The sequence below is a fragment of the Suricata suricatta genome, chromosome 4 (assembly GCF_006229205.1).
Source record: "Suricata suricatta isolate VVHF042 chromosome 4, meerkat_22Aug2017_6uvM2_HiC, whole genome shotgun sequence".
NCBI lineage: Eukaryota > Metazoa > Chordata > Mammalia > Carnivora > Herpestidae > Suricata > Suricata suricatta.
Genome location: NC_043703.1, coordinates 43,910,708 through 43,929,861, shown reverse-complemented (window position 1 = coordinate 43,929,861; position 19,154 = coordinate 43,910,708). Strand labels below are relative to the sequence as shown.

General features: G+C 38.2%; 1 protein-coding gene across 2 annotated transcripts in view; it reads right to left on the bottom strand.

The window, feature by feature from the left end:
- The window catches only part of DIAPH3 (diaphanous related formin 3), a 499,951-nt gene that overhangs the window by 335,538 nt on the left and 145,259 nt on the right, over positions 1–19,154 (bottom strand). For both annotated transcript variants that reach the window (XM_029936634.1, XM_029936635.1), the window contains 4 exons: positions 18,548–18,653; positions 1,938–2,048; positions 1,530–1,648; positions 580–696 (listed from right to left, as the gene is read on the bottom strand). In XM_029936634.1, coding sequence (XP_029792494.1) covers positions 580–696; positions 1,530–1,648; positions 1,938–2,048; positions 18,548–18,653 — 453 coding nt within the window. The remainder of the gene's footprint in view (positions 1–579; positions 697–1,529; positions 1,649–1,937; positions 2,049–18,547; positions 18,654–19,154) is intronic.

Genomic DNA, 19,154 nt, shown 5'->3' with positions numbered 1-19,154 from the left:
TCTTCTGGACAACCTAGGAACGTGGGTGCTAATAACCCTACCCAGCTACAGATAGATACGGTATGAATGGAATAAACAACTTGTTAAGCTCAAGATGGCTGGGATATCATCAAACTTGAATGTTATTGGTCTAGCTTTTCTGATACATTAGCAACATTAAATGCAACTGTCTTATCCAGCCACTTGCTAGCTACTTAAATACTAATAAAAACAATGTTTACTACCCTTCACTTAACTTATAAAAAGAAACTTATCAACCCTGTTCCTACTACCTGAAGACTAAGGAGAAAATATTATCCATCACAAGATAAATTAGTAATTTGTTGCTAGTTCACATTTTTTATTCAGATGAAAACTTGTTACCAAGAATCTGTGCAGCTTTAAAAATAACAGTAATATTATTTTACTGTCACCTATCTAAATATATGCCCAGAAGAAACGCCACATGCCATGAGTCACTATTAAGACAGAAATAAAATCTGAAAGTTATGAGCTTGCCCAAATCAAACATCAGGTGCATTTCACAATTAATAGAATTTTATTAGTGAAATTTAACTTTAGAACATAGCTTCCTCTTACCTTATAAAATAATCATTTCGAATCAGCAAAAGATGCTGAAGAATGGAAATGAAATATCCTTCTGCTCTAGTTTCCTTAACTGTGTTCCACACCATGTTGTAAATATCATATGCTTCAGTAAATTGATTAAGGAATATGCGAATTCATTTATTCTCTACACCAAACAACCAATAACATAGCACAGAATCAGCTCTGTAAGACTTCAAAAGAGTACTGTGTGCCTCACCCTATACCATCATGCACACTCAACATACAGTACAACACAGGCAGTTAGGAATGAAGTAGGGGAAAACCATGTGCAAATGTCAACGTCACCTGGCATTCCCTGTCCTCTCCTCTGAAATCAACCCCAACCATCTGCCTCTCTCAAGCCAAGATGTTAGTGGCGGCAAGGCTAGCAGGCGGCTGGTTGTGAATACCATATTAGCGTTACAGAGTGCCCTAACCAAGAGAGATGATGCCAGGCACTATCCACCACAGAGAGGCCCAGTGGAGGACAGGAACCTGGTGGATTTCTGGCAAAGCACAGAGATCTGCAGACCCACAGAATTAACAAAGGCCCATATGGGTGTAGGGCAGGAGCCAACCAAGAGGCTAAAGGTACCATACTCCTAATGCTAGAGAGCGCCAGAGAGGAGGAGGTGCCAAACATGAAAAGACAAACAACAACAACAACAACAACAAAAAACCACGCTGTACACATACAAAGAGGCCGCGTGGAATCCATTTGTGGGTTGTAACATCCATTTCCATATGCATAGCCTCAGAAAAACACACATGAAACTGGTAGGAAAGTTTATATAAAAATCAATCTGATTCATAAAGGTTTGGCTTTATACTGTTTATACAGAAATGGCTTCAGAAGTTTACTACCTTGGGGGTTGAAGTTTGTTTGTCTGGGGTTTAGCAAAAATTTGACATATTTCAGTAGCCTCAGAACAAAAGGATATTCAATCTCAGCTCTAATCTCTTCAAGGCGATGGGAGAGCTCAAGCAAATCCTCTTCCTTATGCTCATCGAAGACTTTAAGTTGGATATCCAAGCCGTCATTCTTCAGACATTTTAAACTCTAGAAATATGAAACAGAAATGACAATTAACGGTTTTCTTTTCAATAATGCAAAAAGGTTAATGAAAAATATATAAACAATGAACCAACCATTTGACTTGATTTACAGCATTCAACCACTTAAAGTGTTAAATAATACTCCAATCTTATCTATATTTCAAAAATAGATTTTTATACTCAAGCCTTTTTACCAGCAGATAAATTATTCTTGAAGGTAATTTATCTAAATTTCCCCCTATTCAAGTACTCCTCTAATTTAAATATTAATAAGGAGACTGCAGGGCACTTACTGGCAATATCTCTTTCAATCCACAACGCATAAATTCATTTCTGATGTGAAGCCTGAAGTCCAAATCATCAGGAGATGTAACAAGGGCATTGATGAGTTGCATACACGCTACCTACAATAGATTGCATGGTGAGACTAAAGCTTGGATTCCAACATTAAAGAAAGAGGAATAGAACTGAAACATCAAGGTTTTGTTCCAAGAATCATTAAATATCTTCCTTCATAGGAGAATCTATTAAAACAATAATTTGTATGTAAATTATTTTAGTCAATGACAAATTAAACAAGAAATACAATTTCAGTGGAGTTCTTTTTTTGTTTTTCATTTGGATGGGGGTTCTTGAGGGAGAGGAGAAAGAAACACGAGGCATTGTCAGCGTTCCATAAAAAAATTCACTCTAGCCAGAAGTTCAGTTCTTGTCCAAGAAAGTCACTCCACACTGTATGTGCATACAACACAAACTGAATGTCCTAGTTGAAAAATTATAGATCTCTGTTGGATAGGTGATACTTACCTAACATAGTAAAATAACTTGCCATTCATCGAGAGAAACCCAGAGTTCCAAACACTTCAAGCTCAGCAAGTGTCCTGAATCTGCTTAAGGGGGTTGTTCTAACCAAAAACTATCTTATTATCATTGCACAATAAAATTAACCAGGCAATGGCTCTTACACTTTAGCAAGAATTCAAAAATAATATATATATAGGTCATGTGTATTCCAAAGGCATAAAGAAATAACATAGTTAATTAAATCCTTTAGCATATACCTTAAGTGATAAAAACGTTAACAATCACTGTATTTTCCAGTTGTTTAACACCCCAAATTTCAAAATGGATCTGCATTTTTTTTTTGTATCCCTGACAGAAATCTATCTTTCATTATCTGAAATCCATATAATGAAAGCGAGAGAGACTGGAAGCAAAAGAGACAGTCTCCAGAGAAGCTAAGTCCTCCTTGTTTTTGATGATGATGCTACTTTTCTAAGTCTACGCCCTACCAGAGTCTTAACAAGAATGACTGGCCTACTGATCAATATGTTTAACCTCACGCTGTTCCCTAAATTGTTCTTTCTCCATCCCTTAAGGCAACGTTTATATGAATTTAAAATGTCTCTTTTGGATTAAGACACCTACAGGGGTCTCAGGTCCTGCTGGTTGAAATATATCGTAATTATTGTATTTGATGTCTAAATACTAAAATCTGACCAGCATGTTCTACTGTCAAAACTTAAGACTATTTAAACTGAAGGGAGGAAATGTGCCAGAAGATAGAGAAAAGTGAAATACTTAAAAGAAAAAAAGAATAAACTTAAATACAGAGGCCACCTTTCCAATACACATTTACTCAGCATTCTTTCCACTGCCTTGCCAGTCATTACCCAGCACCCACAAAAATACTTTTTCATCAATAGTATGGAGATTTAAAAGATCTCAAAGAACATTTAAATAACGTTTCTCTACATTTGTGCAATTAAATTAGTATTAGTCATGAGGTTTCTGGAAAAGATGTAAATTATAGATGACTTAAAGCAGCCAAAATAGCAGCATAAAAATTAGCAGGAAATATGACCTAAATGTAAAGTAAATGTGTAGAACAATAGCAGCATGAAATTTAAGAGAAAGAAGGGAAAAGGATAATCCAAATTCTTTCGAGGAAACATCCTAAAAGGTAATTTTCTATAAAAGGAAAAATAGAAAATTGATTTAAGTTGAAATAATGAATTTAAGTTCATTATCTAAAACCCCTTCCCAATTCTCATGATAATTTGCCATTATCATGACCTATAACCACTCTTAAATTGATGTCATGTAAACATAGGCATATAATAATATGCAAATACACAGCAAAATGTAATTTTCCTTACAGACAAAAAATTTTATAATTGAGGTAAAGATCAAAGAGTCCCTTCTAGGTTTTTAAAATGTATACTCAGGGGTGCCTGAGTGGCTCAGCTGGTTAAGTGTCTGACTTCAGCTCAGGTCATGATCTCATGGTTTGTGGGTTCGAGCCCCACATCAGGCTCTGTGCTGACAGCTCAGAGCCTGGAACTTGCTTCAGATTCTGTGTCTCCCTCTCTCTCTCTGCCCCTCCCCTGATCACACTGTCTCTGTCTCTCAAAATAAATAACTGTTAAAAAAAAAAAGTTTAAAATGTATACTCAGAGGTGCACAGGTGGCTCAGTAGGTTAAGTGTCCGAATTCAGCTCAGGTCATGATCTCACGGTTCGTGAGTTCGAGACTCACGTTGAGCTCTGTGCTGACAGCTCAGAGCCTGAAGCCTGCTTCAGATTCTGTGTCTCCCTCTCTCTCTGCCCACCCCCACCACTGCTCACATTCTGTCTCTCAAAAATAAATAAATGCTAAAAAAAACTTAAAAAAAAAATCAAATGTATACTCAGACATAAAGACTTGTTTTATCATACAATTTCAAACTAAAGTAGCATACCAGCAGAAACATGGGCCAATACAGCATCTATGTCATAGAAATCAGTTGCTACAGACAGTGCGAAAGGCTCAGGAACTATAAAGGTGATCAGGACGTGCTGTCTATCCTCATGAAGTTAATAGATATATGAGGGAAGTATACTATGGAGAAGAGATATGTTCCATATATAATGGGAGTGTGGAGAAACTAAGTAAAAACAAGGACAGCTGGGTAACAGCACTGACTTAAAGGTTAATAGGAAGGCATCCTGATGAAGTGAGAGGCCGAGATAAGACATTGTAAGCATCTGCAGAATTAACATGTTGGAGGGCCTGGGCCCTTCTACTGCCTTACAAAGGACTCAGATTCCCTGAGTAGTTTGTGAAGGTGGGAAGCGAGAGGGCTGCGCAAGGCGTCACTAGAGACGAGGCTGGACAAGCAGACAGGCCAGACGAGGTACAGGTTTGTGTGCTAAATCAGAAAGTTCAGGTTCAACTGGAAATAGGGAACTCAAGGGATGTAAAGAAGAGGCAATAGTAGAGATAACAGTATTAGTTTGGAAGCTATTGTAGAAGCAATTTTAGCGAGCAATGATGAGAGCTTGAACTTTTGAAATACATGAAAACCTGACAGAATTTGATGGCTGAGTGGACATGGGGTTGAGGCAGAGGAGAAGAATTCACGAGGGCCCCTCTCCTCTGTTCTTCAACTAGACAGGAGGTGGCACCATTAACAAGCTATAAAATGCAAGGAAAGAAAGAGGTTGTTTTTTTTTAATTTCAAGTTTTAGCTAAATTCTATTTAGTTAACATATATGGTAAAAGTGGTGTCAAGCATAGAGTTCAGTGACTCATCACTTACATTTAACACCCAGTGCTCATTTGAACAAGTGCTCTCCATCACTCATTTAGCCCAACCCCTACGCACCTCCCTCCATCAACCCTGTTTGTTTCCTACAGTTTGGAGTCTCTTATGGTTTGCTTTTTTTTCTCTCCTTTCCCATATGTTTATTTCTTTTGTTTCTTAAATTCCACATATGAATGAAATCAAATGGTATCTGACTTTCTCACTGACTTATTTCACTTAGCATAACAGGACACAAAAATACAGATTTGAAGGGCGCATGTACCCCAATATTTATCATCAACAACAGCAAAATATGGAGAGAGTTCAAATGTCTGTCAACTGATAAATGGATAAAGAAGATGTGGTGTGCATATATACATATAAAATGGAATATTACTCAACCATCAAAAAGAATGAAATCTTGCTATTAGCAACAATGTGGATGGAGCTAGAGTGTATTATGCTATGAGAAATGGGTTTTACAGAAGAGGATAAAACCCGCTTTTAAAATTCTGAGATTAAAATGTACATCAGGAATAATTAATTCATTTTAAAAATGTTTAGTTATTGGGTACCTAGCCTGTGTCAGCAGGGGATATTAACAGAAGCTCAAGGAAATACTAGCATTGTAATATTTATCATAAAGAATCACCATGCTGTTTTGTGTTCCAAAAATTAATTCCATTAATTTGTATTTAGCACACTAATTGTTTAATAGCATGACAAAATCTGCCTCCTTATGAAATAGATGAGGGTAAGGAAACAAAGTGCTTCTGCCCTCCTGGAAACATCCTGATTTAACTAAAGCTTCTTTCTTGGGCATCAGAATGCAGAATTCACTCTGTTTACTATGTCAACCATTTCAGTCCCTCAAAGCCTATTTATTGGTGTCCCTTAAGCACTTCTCAGTAGTAGGGATACAGCTATGAAAAAAGATAAAAATCACTATCAGAGATGAAGAGTCAAGACTGATTCCAAGGTTTTTAGCTTGGGCAATTCAAAGGATGGAATTGTCATTTATTAAGGGTAGAAAATGTGTCATTCATAAAGATGGGAGAAAGAGGCTTGGGAAGACAGATCAGGGGAGCTGGGTTTTAGAGATGTTAAGCTAGAAATATCTTTCAGTGATGAGCATCGAAAAAAAGTGGAGGACATTGGCTCTAGGAGAGCCAGGTTCAAGAAAGAAATTACCACAGCAACTTTGAATAAAAATCAAGGTCTTACATGGAACCATCTAGGACTACCAGAAAGAAAAGACAACATACAGGAACTGATGGGTATTCTGAGGCAGGTTTTTTGCTTTAAAGGTGGGAGATAAAGTAAAAAGGCATCCAAGCACCTGGGTGGGTCAGTCAGCTGACCATGTGACTCAGTTTTGGCTCAGGTCATGATCTTCTAGTTTTGTGAGTTCAAGCACCGCATCAGGCTCTGCCCTGGCAGAACGAAGCTTGCTTGGGATTTTCTCTCTCCCTCTCTGCCCCTCCCTCATTCACCCTGTCTCTCTCTCTCTCAAAATAAATAAATAAATTTTTTAAGTATAAAAGGGCATCAAAAAGGTAGAAGAAAAAGGAGATGACTGTGGTGCTCTGGAAGTATGGGAGGAAAATTTCTCAACACAGAGAGTGACCAACTCAGTCAGAGGCTCTAATAGGGCAAATAAGATGGCGAATAAATTAATGTTACATTTGACAAATTGGTGACTTGATAAGAACAGTTTCTATAAAGAGACAGAGTTGCTGTCCCACGTAGGACAATGCTTGCCGTCTCACGTGTACCGTATGCAGCCAGCAAACAAAAGCATACCATTAAAATCGGCACTAAAATATTCTCCTCTTTGCTCCAAGCACATCTTTATACTTAGAAATACTGCTGTTTAACCTTTGGTTTCAGTGAGTAAGACATTTCTCTTTAGGTGTTAAATCGCAGACTCAGTTCTAATGATTCAGAAAGCAAATACTCTAAGCTCATTTTGTTCCTCTTGTCTTAATTATCAAAAAGGAGGCTTGCAGGAAGTAAAGAACTTTTTCTAACAAAAGTTGTAGCTGGAGGGGTGTGGATGTCCATCTAGGGCTTAGGATGGCTTAAGGTTTCCTTAAGAGCAGAGGCACCATAAGGACCGGGGCTGGCAAAGCCCACAGACAAAGATGAGGAAAATGAGCAGCCAGAACTGTAATTATAAACAGAGAAACAACCGTTAACAGTGCAGGAGACTAGAAGGCACAGACACGCAACAGGGGGGCAAAGTAAATACACTGTAAACAGAAATCTCTAAGATATTCAATATGAGCAATAGATAGAGCTGCTCCAAGGCAATCTTAGGAACAAGGCGAATGATCAAAGAAAAATAATCCGACCAGAAAGAGGTTAATCAGCAAGACACAGAAAGGAAGATGCCCCCATGTGCATCGCTTCACCAGCAAAGTAGCTTTCTGTCCTGGAAAACAGGCAGATTTGTTCACATGTGACACCCAGTACCTACATTTCCTCTAGTACACAATTGCACTATGGCTAATTATCACTATGCTCAACACAAATGTGAGGAAAAAAACCCTTTGTGTAACACTTCGAACAAGAACCTTTGACCCTTTTGTACAATGTCAAGCACAAAATTCAAGGTGTGACGCCTAAGGCCCACCCATAAAGCTCATCCAAGGCCATCACAGAAAATGCCTTCTCCGTGAGCGTGCTGTAGGAACTGAGAGGGTATCTGAAAGCCAGAGCAGGCATATTCTTTAGAAAGCTCACCCTTGGAAAACAAAACACAAAACAAAAAGAAAGCTCACACTTCAGTCAACATGTTCGTCCTAAACATAAGTACATGTTTTTCCAAGTAAAACAATGGCTATATGACACTGAAAATATATCAGCTTCACAAGCTAAAGTCACATTAGAAAGAAGCACCCGTCAAGTACTTACATAAAAACTCCTTCGGAATCTGTGAATACTTATTATATGGCCTGGAAGACCCAGCTTAGGCTGTATTCATCCTTCCTACCCCATAGCTGAAATCAGCTGTTTTCCTTTGCACAATCAAATTTCATATTTATCAAGTTAAAATGAGTAAATGATGCTTACAGAGGAAGTTTGCCTTTACAGCAAAGAAACTCCAAAGATTTTTAAAAGCACTGCATTACTTCAGAATAAAAACTAACCAGACGGCATTATATGCACAAACACAGAGACAGTAAAGTAGATCAGCAGATGTCAAGTTCTATGATTTTGTTTCAACTTCCAGTTCAGTGTTCTGTAAATTATAGACACAGAGAACAACCCAGAGTCCAAGGTAACTGCATAGAACCCACACAAACACAGAAATAACCTATAGGATTCAAGGGGCTACAATTTATATGTATAGAAATACTGGGAAAACAAATGGATTCTTAAATATTTATTCAGACACTCTCCACTGAAACAGCATTAATTTCTTCTGTGACCTCTCATGCATGTTGCTGGACCTCCTAACTATTGCATTTTTCTTATGAAACATTAGCTACCTTCAGATTCCCAAGTATAAGCTTCCTAAGGGCAGAAGTAGACTTCTCTATGTATACTTTATGCATACTTTCCTGTATAACTCAGCACATGGCAGTCACTGAATAATTAACTGGCTGCTTAGTTATGAAACTCTGTGCAGTTACCTGTGAAGTATGAGGTAAGTTTCTCTCTCGGGTAATCTACTGTAGCCTAAGTGAATAAATTTATTAAGTAAACTCGGAAGATTGGCAGTCTATGCCAGGCAAAACTGTGCACCGTAACTTCTCCTTAGGTGCGCACTGCAAAGGACAAAATGAGGTCTCACTGATTGTCCCACTGTGTTTCTCTAATGTCTTAGCTTAATGGCACATTATTTACTGGCCTGTTTTAATACATTTATCCTTTGGATTCATAATGATATATGAATCCTACTGGTGTAAACCTCAACAGAGGTAGTCAAAACAGAGAGGAATTAAGTTGATCTCTTCATCCCTCTGGAATGCCTCCACAATTGTCCTAAAAATAAATTTTCTACACTCTCTGTTCTTCATTTGGGTCCTTCATTAAGTGTGAGGATAAGTTATTTGATATTGAAAATAACTTCAGTTAGTAATTTTGTGGGGGAGGGTGGAGATACTTGAAACAGAAAGAAACGGTAAATTAAGGCAGGACTGTTTATTACAGTAAGATCTTTATTTGGTCCTATGCAAAACTAAATTTGGGAATATTTTGAGCATTTTAGGAATAGAGAAAAGAAACAGAAGCTGTATCTAAAAGGGCATTTTAACCCATGATTTGTCTCAGTGTCCTAGTTCTCAATTATTAACTAATAACAAATTTCAAGGTACAGTGACTATAACTCAATTAAAGGTAATTTTTCCTACTTTCTGAGACATATGAAAATGCAACCCAATCAATTTTACAAATACCTATTCTGTATTTGAACTCCATATATTCCAGAAATTGAAGAGGTTTTTTCGATTTTGTTTTTAAGAAACCTGTGTCTTTACAACAGTCATGAGAATGCAGTTCTTTGACTGCAGGGAATATAAATGACTAACAGCCCAGCCCAGCTGCTCTCTGTGAAATCCATCACAACGTTTAAGCCGAAGCCACACTTCCCATCGGCCTCTCCCAGCTGATGTCTGCACGCAGCAAGAATACTGAAACAGGACAGGAGGGCTTTGGTTTGAGGATTCCCTTGCCACGTTCCCCCGTAATTGTACAGCAGCCTAGAATACTTCCCCTCAAGCTGCCTTCCTTCTCTCCTCCACCTGGGGTCAAGTCTCCACTGAGTTGGACATCTCCCCACCTCCCGCAGTCCTCTCCGGGTCGCTAGTGGCCATTTCCCCTAGGTCCCTGCTTATCAAATCACTTGCTTCTCAAAGGACCTAGATTAACATAGCCTTGTTCTACAAGACAAGTTGCAGACAATATCATTTTCAAATTTTCTGATTCTTAAGTATTATAAATGGCACTTCTTATCTAACAGAAGACATTCACTCTTTCTTCTTGTTCTCTAAATGCGAACACCCTATCCACTTTAATATGTAGGCATGAGACATTTGTTCAACACCATGTGCATGTCAGGTGTCTGGATGTGTTTGAGACTTTATTTTCCTCTAGTAACAGTTCTTGAGACAACAAGAACTAGTATTATATTTCTGCCTTTTGCTTCTTTGGAAAATACATTTCAGGGTAGAGCAATATCCATGGGAATCCGAGAAAGACATACCATTCATTCCAGTCCACCGAATCCTGCAAGGATATAATCTACTACTCATGGCCACAGTTCCCTTAGTCTGGAATGAAGGTAGGGAAAAATACTCCGTAGTATCACATGAACCAAAATAATGAAGGCTGCATTTCATTCTATCTATGGCAAGGTACAGTGAATCACAGGGAAAACATAAAGAGCATCAGACTGAAGGAAAAGACGGTAGCAAGACAAGGCTTAACGGTCTGCTCCCCATTGCATGGCAGGCACCACCTCGGGTCTCTGACATTTCTGCATGCACTGCAAGCCAAGTACTCATGGCCATTCTACTGCGTGGTCTTTTCAAGTATTTTTGAGTAGCAAATGGGTAGGCATGCTTCATGTCCAGTCTAATAAAGATAATGTCTCTTTGGAGCAAAAGGCAGGCACAATTACAACACATTATAAAAGATAAGGATTTCTGAAATTTAGAATTCCTATCCTGTAGCACAACCTGGCATCTCCACCCTATCTTCAGAGTCTCCAAAAGCAACAACTGTACTCAATTTTATCCTGAACTGAGAATCCTACAGTTTATCAGCCAATTGGGAGGCCGCATTATAAGCACTATTAGCCAGTGGCCCCCTCTTTGGTGAAGATCCCATGGTGGGGGGCGGGGCTCCAATACCTATAAACAATACCTTCCTTCCAGAAGAACCATGTAGACCTTCAAGACCATACATCTTATGAAGAAGCAAGGCATTAACTTGCTTGTCTCTCCAAAAACACCAATTTTCACCTTAGAGGTGATCCTAAGAGATGCTCAGGTGTTTAAGCAAACACTAGCAGCACACCATGCAGTCCTCAGACAACCACGAAGAGCTTACTCTCCAAACTGAGGCTACCATTGGTCCTGGCAAAGAAAATTAACTCTTTATGTGTACCTGCAGGCAATTATCCCTATGATGGGCATCACCCACCTGGAAAACCTGCTACAAAATCTGTCTGTGAGTTTAGTTGACATGATCAATCGATCAGTATCAATGATACCACATTAGCCCGGAAAGCACTCCGCTTCACCTCACTAGCCAGGGTTGTTACGGATAAAAGTATTGCCGTAGACTTCCTTCTTGCTGAACAAGGGGAAGTCTGTGCAATCACTGATATGTCATTCTGTACCTGACTACCTCAGGCAAAGTGGAAAAATCAATAGAAAAATTTAAGAAAAAAGCCTCCTGGTGTTCTAAGTCAGACCTTGATGGTCTGTGGGATCCATTTAGCTGACTGGATCTAGGATCCGGAAGGCCTTGCTGAGGTCTGTAGGACAGGTTGGCCTCAACTTGCTGCTTAGAGTTCGGCTGACCAAGGGCCTTTATTAAATACTCTGAGATAAACTGAAATGATTTCATCATAGCTTAGATCAATCAAAATAAGCGCTGCCTGTGATGTAAGAGTTGAATTCCCTAAACTCGAGGCTTCTCTGCTAAAACACAAACCACTGCAACTGGAAATTGGGGCTTATACAAAGCTGTCCTCAAACCACCACTGCTGTGGGTAATGAAGTCTTTTGTTTTCAACCCAGGCATTAACGGATTCTCGTAGCACGCATAAAACCATGGCAGACTAACACGTTAATTTATACGTGACATAAAACCACAGACCCTTTAGGTTCCTGATACTCTCCATCCATGAGTCCAAGAGGACTGAAAGAGGAAGCCATCATGGGAAAAATGTAGCAAGCCACCACCACAGGCCTGAGAACAGGTACACAGAAGCAAAGCCAAACGTCCACGCAAAAAACACAAAAACAAAAAAAACTCAAGGATTCCCACACTCTGATTCCTTTCCTGACAAAAACCCACCACAATTCAAACAGTCCTCTGACCAACGGCAAGGCTTTGGACAAACTCTTTAGAGTTTCTGATACTGTTTCTAATCCTGTAGCAAAGTATGGCTCTAAAATGAGAAGGGAGAAGACACACATAGAAAGCAAAAGAGAAATAAAAGGAAATAAATGAAAATAATACATAAATTCAACAGGAGGTTGAAACTAGGGACTGGTTCACCTGCACTTATTCCAACCCCCTTCTGGTGAGGAAGGCTGAATCAACCTGAGGGGACAGTCACGCACATCGAGACTGGACCCCATGAGGAAAGGCTTGGTGCTATGGCAGAAGCACTGTCCTCTGCTCTAGTGTCCCAGGTGCTGACCAGAATAGAATGTTGCGAGTGGTGTTACCCTTAGAACATTCACGACTGTTCTCTGGCATTTCTTCTACATTACGTCCATAATACCATCCACACGCAGTTCCCTGGGCCTGCCACAAGTTCTGTTAAGGTACCCAGTACCGTTTCCTGTTTAAATTACCCACAGTGGATTATGCTGCTTGAAGCTGAAAACATCTCTTTGATACACTTGAGAAAAGAAAGTAATGTATAATTTAAGTCTGGTATTTATATTTGTACTTTCTTTCCTGATAGGTAATCTCTGAGGCCTGAGAATAATTTTAAGTTATTTCTAGGACTCAGTTTTCCCACTTTCTTTCTCTACCATATGCGTGGGAAGAATGAAAGTTATGTTCAATTCTATCAAAATACAGCCATAGCCAGTCACATTATCTTCATTATTATTATCAGACTCAAAAAAAAAAAATCTAACAACACTCCTTTTAAAAGTATTTTGTTATACTGTGCAATAAAAGAACAATGAAGTTTTTATTTTCTTATTTTACTCTCTCTTGCTTACTCCAGTGTAAAAGCAAACAACTGGTTTCTATTTTATTCAGTGACAAACAAGTTTTATTTTTAATTTGGTGATTTGCTAATATCAACCAGCCTAGTACATTTCAATCAATGCAAAGTATATACGTAATAATATAAAATGGCACTTTAGTAAGCAGTAGCTTTATAGGCAAATTGATAACAGGCTAGCTCTAAAATATACTTTACTCATAGAAAATTCAGAAATATCCAAAAAGGAAAGTATTTCTAGGTATAACCTAAGTGCTGCATGATCATTTTATAGGAAATAGAAAACAACCAACAATTCCAAAAAAAGACAATCTACTTACTACCCCCACATACAACGCTTCTCCCTAAGCTAGCTATCTGGAAAACAGCACCTTTAACTCCTAACTTACCCTTGCTACCTGCTAGCCATATTTCATACATCAAGCTTAGTAATAATGAGAAACCTTCCTTCCAGAGTAAAAACCCACAACAAAAAGGTTGAGTAGGGAAAATAAGAATTAAAATTCTTCCCATTGTTTTTTCATCAACAAAAACATACAAATTTAATCTGGCCTTATCAGAAAAATGGGGGGAAAATGCTAAAATAAATTTTTACTTCTCAACAAAAATTAAACTTTAAAAACCGTATCAAGAAACTTTAGTGTTTCAAAAATTAACACAACTAACCATAAAAGAAAATATAGTTACCTACAACTAAAGCAATTACTTTCATAAAAGCAAATATAATCAGCCATCTAGATCTTGGTACAAAATTTCTCAAGAATGGAGACCAACAGATGACTTACCGCTTAAGGGGAGGCGGTGCTGCTGGCCCCGCCCCCATCCTTATTCCCCCCTAAGGCTAAATATGGCAAACAGCAGTCTTTAAAAAAAAGGAATCGTCTCCACAAATGTTCACAGCCAGCATTACTCATAAAAGCCAAAAAGCAGAAACAACTCACACATCCAACACCTGACAAATGATCAACAAAATGTGGAATATCTATACGATATGCATACTATTTGGAGGAGAAAAAAATGAAGTTGCTAAACAAACTTCGACATGAATGAACCTTGAAAACACTATGTTAAGTGAACACAACCAGTCAGAAAGGACCTCATATTGTATGATTTTTATCAAATGTCCAGCATATGAAAATCTATAGGGACAGAAAGTAGATTAGGAGTTGCCTAGAGCTAGAGGGAATGAGGTCATTTCAGGCTGACCGCAAAGGGGCAGGAGGAGGGCTCTCTGAGGGTTAATGAAAAGGTTCTAAAGTTGATTATGGTGAAGGCTACACACCCCTGATTATACATAAATACTGAATTGTCCACTTCACATGGGAAACTTTTATGGGACGTGGATTTTACCACAATAAAGCTGTTACAATCATTTCAAAATTATATCAGATCTTTATATAAATGTTTTAATTTCTTCAAGTCTTAATGTCTTCTATAAACTATGAATCCACTCTCCACTGTTAACGGACTGTTCTTTCAGAGAATTGTATAAATATTTACTAGCTTATCATAACTATGCCAATATTTTTTCCATATGGTAGCACCTTCAATGATTAACTACCCACAATAGAAATGACTAAATATACCCAAGAATGATTTTGATACATGCAGTTTGAGGTCCATATGGTAATCAAGTATAATTCTAAATGATCAGATAGATGTACCTCAATGTTTGATAGGCAAAATAAATTTAATATGCAAATAACAAAGAATTTTAAGGTTGTAATAGTCACCTTACAATTGTCAATCATATCATGTACATAGACGAATAATGGTTTTGTTCTTTTTTTTTTAAGGTTTTATTTATTTGGGGGGGGGAGAGGGAGAGAGAGGGAGAGGGAGGGGCAAAGACAGTGGGGAGAGAAAGAAAGAACCCTAAGCAGGCTCCGCACTGTCAGCACTAAGCTCCGTGTGGGGCTCAAATCCACAAACCATGAGATCAAGACCTAAGCAGAAAACAAGAGTCAGACGTTTAAGCAGCTGAGCACCCAGGTGCCCCAACATGGCTTTGTTCTTAACAAGACAGTCTTTACCCCTTTCCTCAGAGCTTTAAAATGTTAGGAGATCTAATACTGCCATAAACAAACTGGGACCCTAGTTTTACCAAGTTTTTTTTAACTCTTTATTTTGAAATAATAGTAGATACACAGAAAGTTGCAAAAAGAAACAAATGTACAGGTAGGTCCTAGGTGTTTGTAACATCTTGCATAATTATAATACAACATGAAAACTGGGAAATTGAAGTTGGTACAACCCACAGAACTTACTCAGCTTTTAGCAGCCTTACACTCATTTGTGCGTGCATGTAAGGTTCTATGCAATTTCATCCTATGGGTACATTTGTCACCATCACCACAATCAAGATGAAGAACTGTTTCACCACACACAACTCTCTGCTGCCATTTACTTATGGTCACACCCATCACGTTCTCAGTCCCCATCTCAAATCTGTGGTAACCACTAAACTGTTCTCTGTCTCTAAAACTTGGTTCTTTCAAGAACGCTCTATAAATGCGATCATACAGTGTGTAACCTTCAGCACTGGCATTTTTCAATCAAGGTAATTCTCTGGAGATTCACGTAAGCTGTTTTATATATCAATAGTCTGTTCTTTTTCATTACTGAGTAGTATTCTATGATGCAGGTATGCCACAGTTTAACCCTTCACCTGTTGAAGGACATATGGGCTGTTCCCAATTTGAGTCTGTGACAAATAAAGCTGCTTTAAAATATATGAACAGGCGTGTGAGCATATATTTTGTTAATCTGAGATATGTTCATGAGTGTAACTGCTGAGCTGATAGTTATGTAACAATTTTTAAAAAATCTTTTGATGGTTTGTTTTTTTTCATGTTTATTTTTGAGAGAGAGCACACATTTATGTAAGTGGATGACGGGCAGAGAGAGAGGGTGACACAGAATCCAAGCAGGCTTCAGGCTCTGAGCTGTCATCACAGAGCCCAATGTGGGGCTTGAACCCATGAACCATGAGATCAAGACCTGAGCTGAAGTCAGATGCTTCACTGACTGAGCCACCCAGGCCCCACTAGTTATGTAACAATTTTACTATCAACACTGCTAATGTTTCTGAAAAAGGAAGGTCGCCTTCAGTCTCCATTCTCCACTGATTGTTTCTAATTGAACAAAATTCCTTTTGAAAGCTAGTATTTACTCAAGATTTATGGAAAATTTTAAATTTTAAATACATTAATCTATGTAATCCCCACATCAACAAGGGGGTAGTGATCAACAGTTTCCTTATCTTAAAGTGAAAAACTGGAGGCGTAGAGGTGGTCTGGGGCATGATCCCGGGTCCCAGCGCCAGGATGGGAAGAGCTGGGGCTTACATTCCAGCTGTGTGACTCAGAAGTCTGCTCCTTCCACCCCAGGACTCCATCCCTCCCCCTCTTGGGATGTATGTGCTATTCGATACAAAAAGTACACATTAGCACAACAAGTATTTGGGGAATAAAGTTTATATGTGACTATTACAGTTCCTAAGTGAGATTTTAAACATTGGACATGATCTCTAATATGCTATACAAATGATCAACATTAATCTGATAACCTGTTGCTATTCGCACAAACATTTTATGGGCACGAGGTAACCTGGGCAGATAAAGTAACCAGCTTTTCTCTACACCATTGTTTCTGCGTTTACTCTTCATTAAGCTTGTGGTAAATAGGAGCTCTGGGGCCAGATGGGAATGGAGGAGAAGGGAGGGGCTCCCGGGTGACTCAGTCAGTTGAGTGTCCAACTTTAGCCCAGATCATGATCTCACAGTTCATGAGTTTGAGCCCCACATGGGGCTCTTTGCTGTCAGCACAAAACCCCCTTCAGGTTCTCTGTACCCCTCTCTCTGCCCCACCCTCTCCCATATGCTCTCAAAAGATAAATACATAAACATTAAAAAAAAAAAAAGAAAAAGGAGGAGAAGGGAAATGAATTCAATGACATATGACTAAAAAGACTCTAGAGTACACATCAAAAGTCTGAAGGAGCAAGATCCATATCAGAGGTAGGTAATCCATCCCAGGCCCCTACTCTCATGCTTTCTGAAAAGCCATGATCAGTAAGGAGGGGCTTTTTTCCAGAAGCTCCAGTAACGGGATCTGTGCATTAGGGAACATACACTCAGATCTCCAACGCTGCTTACTGCCCAGAGAAGCCAATCTCAGCTGGGTTCCCATGAGCCATTCACAAACACTGTATCAGAAAGGTCATTATCACAAACACCATCATCAGAAATACCATAATAAATTTTTTAATGTGGCCATCTCTAAAATTTTCTGATTGTTCATCAAATACCATCTTTTTCTTTTTTAATTTAACATAAGGTTTGACTTTTCTATTCCTACCACAATGAGAAATAATACAAAGGCCAAGCTGCATAGAACTTTAAGTAAATTTAAAAATAGAAGTTTTTACTAATTAAGGGTAAAATAAATTTACTTTATAGCTATTCTTAGCACATTTTGGTTTTTAATTATTGCTGCAAATTAGAATCATCTGAGAGTCTTTAAAAATCCCAAAAGCCAAGTCACACCAATTAAATTTTTAAAATATTCAGAGGTGGGAGTCAAGTATTAATTATTTCCTTAAAGATACTCAGGTTATTAGCAATAACTATAGCAATTCCAGCAATTAAAACAAAACTCTTCTTTTAGGAAAAAAAAAGGAGAAATTAAATAAGTATTAGTTATACAGCTTGGATACCATAATGGTTAAGTCTAAAAACGACTTCCTTAAAAAAGTGACTTTCTAACAACACTAACATTTTTTCAATTTATTTTTTAATATTTATTTACTTTTGAGAGACAGAAGACAGCGTGAGAGCAGGGGAGGGACAGAGAGTAAGGGAGACAAAGAATCTGGAGCAGGCTTCAGGCTCTGAGATGTCAGCACAGAGCCTGACTTGGGGCTGGACCTCACAGACTGTGAGATCATGACCTGAGCCAAAGTCAGACGCTCAGGCAACTGAGCCACCAGGCACCCCAACAGCACTTAAATATCTTTGAAAATTTTAGTGTACCTTGGTCTCCTTATTATTCATGTAAACTCAACTTTTCAGATATAAAACCTAATAAATCAATGAAAAGCCATAATTCACTTAATTGCCAAAACTTCTTTAAAAATTGTAATAAACTAGTAAGGCTAACAGAAAATAAGTCATGGACTATGATTATCTATTTTACAGAAATCCCTAGTAAGTCACCATCTAAGAAAGTAACCCAAGGAAATAATAATAGGTGTACACCAAGTTACTTCTTACGAATACAGTATGAGAGATTATATATTAGAATTCTATACATTTATTTGAAATGTTAAACATTCAATGGCATGCAGGCCTTCATACTTGAATATAAGCCAGTCAGAAAGCAATTACAAAATATGTAGAATCATACATGAAACCTACCTGCAGTTGAGATGAATCATGCTGAAGACCTTCCACAATAGATGAAAATCTGTCAATTTTTCTTTCTTCTCCAGCTGATGTTAAAGCTTCTAAAACATCTTCAAGGCTATCAGAAATTTTAAAATTAATTAAATTGCCAACAGCAAACAATCCAAATTCCTTAAGAGAACTGCCTGATCTCAACTCCAGGGTCACTACTCATGGGCAACTGGCAACATTTGAAAAGCTTACCGAGTACATAGCATGGCTAACCCAGTAGCCACATGTTTCAATTCCTTTACACCTAATAACCCTTTGATGAAGATAACGCATCAAAGTTTTATAAAGTGCTTTCTACACACCGGGCTTTATTTAAACCAGTTTACAAATATTAACTCCTTTTAATGTATCTAAGTCTATGAAGTTGGTATTATTCCATATTACAGATCAGGAAACTGAGCGAGAAAAAAATTAAGCAATTTTTCTAAGGTCTCCCATCTCCTAAATGATGAAGCAAGGATCTGAAAGACCATCTGTGTGGGGAGCACTGTCTTGTGTCCTTACCCAGGACACTCTACTTCCTTTAGAGTATAAATAAAGTTTGGTAGTCAAAAATACGAAGTAGTAA